Consider the following 5,217-nt stretch of genomic DNA (forward strand, 5'->3'; position numbering starts at 1 on the left):
TTCTCCATTAACCTTGTCACAACATCCAAAGTATAACAGTCCAAAGCCCATTTTGTAGAGTTTGATATCAGTTACTAATCTTAGCCCAAAGCCTAATTCTAAGCCTAACTTCTAACAAACTCTTTGTCACGTGTTTTAGCTTATATCAATTTTTTTTTTTTTTGTGAGTTTAAACCCAAAATAAAAACTTTCTTTGTGGGTTAATCATTATCTATCTTTAATGAGTTTTCTTTTTAATCTAATATAAACTAAATTGGCGGAAAAGGAAAAAAAAGTTGCGGAACTTTTGTTTGCTTTACTTTATCAAAGAAATTCCATTTATCACCAACTTACTTATTTTCTGCCAAAAAAGCGTTCTTTATTCTTTTGATTTTGGAAACAAACGTAACAACCATTTGTTCATTACTAATTCAAAAGATTCCGTTCATATATTGAAAACATCATACTACATATAAAAACAAAACAAACAAGCCATCATAAACAAATGATGATCACACTTATTATATTAACAAATATAATATAACAGAGCTTTAGAGTTCATCTTTAAGCGAGGCTGAGGAAAGTCCAGAAGGATTGGTGTTGGAGTTTTTGATAGGATAAGAAGCCTCCATTGCAATACCGCATAGTCCTTCTTTTTGACGAATCCCTCTTTGCATCCTTATGCACCCTTTCTCTCCCCATTCTTCTCCCCAAGAGTTCTTAACGATCCAATATTTTGTTCCGTCTATCGTTGTTCCATAACCTACTGCTGCAAGTCCATGGTTTAGCTCGGTTCCACATCGTCCCGTAAACACCCCCTGCGACCCCATGCAGGCGTCAGACAAAAATCTCTAATAATGTACTGAACTTTCCTCTTTTTTTTTTTTGAATAAAAATTATAATTTTATCCCTTAGACGGTCTTGAGATTTAGAAGGCCGCAAGGTAAAAAAAAAAGCAAGTCTAAGCTTAATCTCTCGAACTTTTAGGACAGGTTTTTTCTTAATATTGCCAGTAAACCAAAATCTTATTTTGAAATTTGGGGGCCAAAATTATATTAGAAAAATGAAAGCGGAAAGCATGAGTTTGCCCAGCTTGAACTCAGGGCCAGGCTACCCTATTATTTAATGAAGAACTTGTAAGTGTATAAATTAAGGGAATAGTAGAAATTTAAAGACTTTTTCTTGACATGTGTAAAAAGACACTTATAATGATAAAGAGTTAGTATGTGTTCTGTGTTTTTACCTCAGAGTAGAACTGAATATCTGAACCTCCAGCATCAATGGCTACAGAGACGGGCTGATGAGCAACAGCTTTCATTAGATCATCCTCACTGTTTGCAGGAACATCTTCGTGTCCATCGATTGAGACCACGGGAGCATTTTCCTACGATATAATTAATAACATTTAAGTAGGTCATATGTCAATTTCTACTTCATTACCACTTTATCTCTGTTAATTCTTTTGACTTGAAATATTTAATAAACCTTGTTTGTGTCACAAGTTTCATCAGAAGCTTGGTAAGGGTACAATAGCTCGCTCGTGAGTCCTCCTTTCTTTTTGATGAACTCAAAAGCTAGGTCCATTAGACCTCCACTGCAGCCTTGGTTCTGATTCGTATCACAGTCCACTAGCTCTTGCTCGGATAGTGATGTTAGGTTTTTTGTTCTTATTTGATTGATCCCTTCGACCGCCACTACTGTTGAAAACGCCCAGCAGCTCCCTGTAGTAAACACAAACTTATTTAATCTTGTATTGGTTCTTATTCTGTATTTGCGGAGTTATGTGATAATTATTTAGCCAAAGCAGGTTTTTAACAAAAAATTTCTCTCGCAAAATGTTTAATTTGATTTATTGCCAAATTTGTTCATTTTTTCAAGCCTAGTTTCGAATATAATACTTGAAGAAACATAAATTTAAAAGATCAGTGAAAAGAAAATCTCACCGCATTGGCCTTGGTTTTTAACAGGTGTGACAGCTCCAGTCTTCCTCCAATCAACAGAGGTCGGGAGAGAATCTACATTTGCATACATGAAGCTTCCCGTGGCTTGTTTTTCTCCTTGAAGCATCCTATGATGTTTGATGTTTGAACCAGCGTATGTTCTCCTAAATTCCTCACTAGTCATGTCACCAAATTTGTTGAGTTTGAGCTTGTAAGGCTTGTCCTTCTTGTTGGTCTCGTGGATGTGCCTCACGTTGTGCTTAAACACGTTGAACCTCTTTGCCTTTTCTTCAAGGGTCCTAGCTATTGTGTGGTGGCTCCTCCACCGCTCGTATAGATCCCAAAAGCTATCTTCGGATTCCACATCTTTGTCATGGAAATCTAAACCCTTTGTGGTTTCAAGAACCATGAGCAAGCAAACTGCAAGAACAATGGAACGCTTCATATTTCTTCTATGGTGCTTTTGGTATGTTCTTGTGATTGAGGATGAGTTTGTGGATGGTAAAGTATAAAGAGAAACTGTTTTATATAGGGAATATATATGTTGGTGAGAGAATATGGTTATAACGATTTGAAATGAAAAATACCAAAAGAGGTTAGAGGATTACTTGTAGGACTCAACAAATATTTCACGTTTGTGACTGATGATACATTAATTGATGGAGATAAGAAGATCAAACGGTATAATTGAGTTTTATGTTGATTTACTATGGAAATTATTTATTATGGAAATCGTTTGGTGCCGTGATCTTATGGTGCAAGCAAGCTCTTTCATTTTTTGTTCTTTTTTTTTGTAACAATAATTGATTATGTTGGTTAACATTCAGCGATGAGATGACTCAATTGTAAGTGTAAAACTGACATTTTATTAGGAACCACATTTATTGATATTGCTAACAACAAAACTTGTACGCAAGTATGTGATTCAATAGCAAACTCAATTATTGATTTAACCTAATTAAGATTAATTATTGTGACTGTTTATTTGCTTATAATTGGAGGTGAAAACCGCATCCTCGGTTTTCTTCGGTACAAATCGAGATCGACACGAATTAAATCCAGTTTACGAATGAATTGTACTGGGAAAATTGGGTCGGACAAGCTCTTGCGCCAAACATGATCCGATAAGCCAAAGTCGGTCGAAACTTCTCGAAGGAATCGAGAAGAATCTTAAGCTCGGATAAAACAGTAAAGTTTTCGAATGAAAAAAGGAAACTGCCGATAGAAAAAGAAAGTCTTCTCGGTCCCATATCGCAGAAGAGACCCACGAAGACTGACTTAGAGTGCATATATAAAGGGAGAGGAATCGACACCAGAAGACACAAGAAATTTCCGAGAGACTTAGAGACTGAGAACTCAAGATATTTGCTAGCTTCTTAGTGTCTTAAGTCTTAGTTCGTTTATCACTTATATAAACGAACTCAGTTGTATTTTATTCGATCTAATAAAATCTGAGTTTCCGATCTAAACTACTGTTCTGCCCCTTGTGTGATATTATATATCAACAATTGGCGCGCCAGATAGGCATTAACAGAAATTTCAGTATTTAGATCGGATTACGAAGAGATCAATCCAAAATGACGGACCCTGTCGACGTCCACCACGAAGAAGATCCTCTCGACCAGGGGAACAGCGACAACCGAGCTCCCGCAGAGCAACCAGGGGAGACCCCGGCGAAACTATCGGAGCCGGGAGAGGGCAAACTCCCCCGGCCGTAGGAGCCATTGGAACCGAATTGCTGCTCCAAATGTTCAACGCGCAGTTCGAAGCTATCAATAAAAAGAGCAAAAAACGCTTCAGCCAGATGGCAGCCCAGATCTCCGAGCTCAGCCAAACCCGAACTCCACTGTGAGCTCGTAATATCATTGATGATCTCAACACAGAGAACGACCCAACAGGAACCATGCGATCTACTGCTATCGGATCGGCAAACGCTCAAACACAGCCAGACCTGAGCAGTGACGCCGAGTTTGAAGCAATGAAGGTGCAACTTCGCCAGATCACTTCAAAGATCCATCAGGCGTCAAACGCTGCACCAGAAATCGACCGCGTCATTCAGGAAACGCAGAAGACACCCTTCACACCGCGCATAGCCGGTACACTTATTAAACATCTGGAGAAGCTCAAAATCAAGATCTATGAAGGCAACACCGACCCCGACACTTTTTGACCTTGTTTGGAATCTGCATGAACCAATACCAGTTCAGGTCAGCCAAAGAGAAGGATGCGGTCCTGTGCCAGCTGTTCGTCGAAAGTTTAGGTGGAATCGCCCTCGACTGGTTCTCATGGCTCGAGGCAAATTCGATAAACATTTACAAGGAGCTAACCACGGCCTTCGTCAAGCACTTTTCCATGTTCATCGGACATAACACCAAGAATTCTGAGCTGTGGCAAATAGCTTAGGGTGCAAACGAGAGCCTTCGACTTCATCCACAGCTTCAAAACGATAGTCGCCCACTGCACGGTCAGCAACGAAGCCACTCTCTTATGTCTACAGAAGGGAGCTCGAATAAAGAAAAGCTTCTGAAGCACAATCAAACACAACTCTCCGCAGACCTTGGAGGACGCATTACACCGAGCTAACACTTATATCGCGAAGGAAGAGGAGGAAGCAGCCCACGAGCAAAGCTACATCGCAAAACAGCCCAAATGACCTAAGACCGACACTTATGAGCCCCAATCAGGTCACGGCAAAGGGTACGAGAATCGCAAAAAATTCTACACCAACGCCATCCAACAGCCGACCAAGCAATGGAACAACAAGTGGATCCGTAGTAGCGAAGATAAGGACGAATCACTGTTCTGCGAATTCCACAATCGCAAAGGACACAGCACCGAAGACTGCAGACACTTGCGAGAATACCTGCTCGCACAGTACCGGAAAGGGCAAATCTTGCTTGACGACCTCTGGTGTTCAACCGCCCAAAGAAGCAGGTCACCCCGACCTAAAAATACACAACCCGAGAATACTGTTGCAAAAGATATACCGGCGTTACCACCGCCTCCGCCAAATCCACCCGCCCAGCCCGAGCAACCGAAACGCAACCGCGATGAGCCAACACCAGAGAACCATACCCCCAAAGCTAGGAAACGCGTCAACATGATCATGGGGGCCATCGAAGCTTGCAGCTACTCAGTCCGGGCAATAAAGGAGTACATCCGACATGCCTCGACCGCGCCTCAACCCTTGCACGATCCCTCGAAGGGACCCCTTTGATATTCACCGAAGCCGACACAATTGGACTGCACAAGCCGCACAATGATGCTCTCGTTGTCGAACTCCTTCTTGATGACGTCC

The 5,217-nt window shown here is 41.0% G+C and overlaps 1 protein-coding gene across 1 annotated transcript; it reads right to left on the reverse strand.

Annotated features, from left to right (window-relative positions):
- Positions 1 to 385: 385 nt before the first annotated feature.
- Positions 386 to 2,441, reverse strand: LOC18017482 (KDEL-tailed cysteine endopeptidase CEP1). The gene is made up of 4 exons (XM_006402085.2): positions 1,923 to 2,441; positions 1,465 to 1,700; positions 1,223 to 1,363; positions 386 to 797 (listed from the first exon to the last, which is right to left on the reverse strand). Exons 1-4 carry the CDS (start codon positions 2,362 to 2,364, stop codon positions 531 to 533), a joined length of 1,086 nt encoding a protein of 361 aa, XP_006402148.1. The 5' UTR covers positions 2,365 to 2,441; the 3' UTR covers positions 386 to 530.
- Between the last annotated feature and the right edge of the window lie 2,776 nt (positions 2,442 to 5,217).

The sequence above is a fragment of the Eutrema salsugineum genome, unplaced genomic scaffold, assembly GCF_000478725.1.
Source record: "Eutrema salsugineum unplaced genomic scaffold, Eutsalg1_0 scaffold_2, whole genome shotgun sequence".
Classification (NCBI taxonomy): Eukaryota; Viridiplantae; Streptophyta; class Magnoliopsida; order Brassicales; family Brassicaceae; genus Eutrema; species Eutrema salsugineum.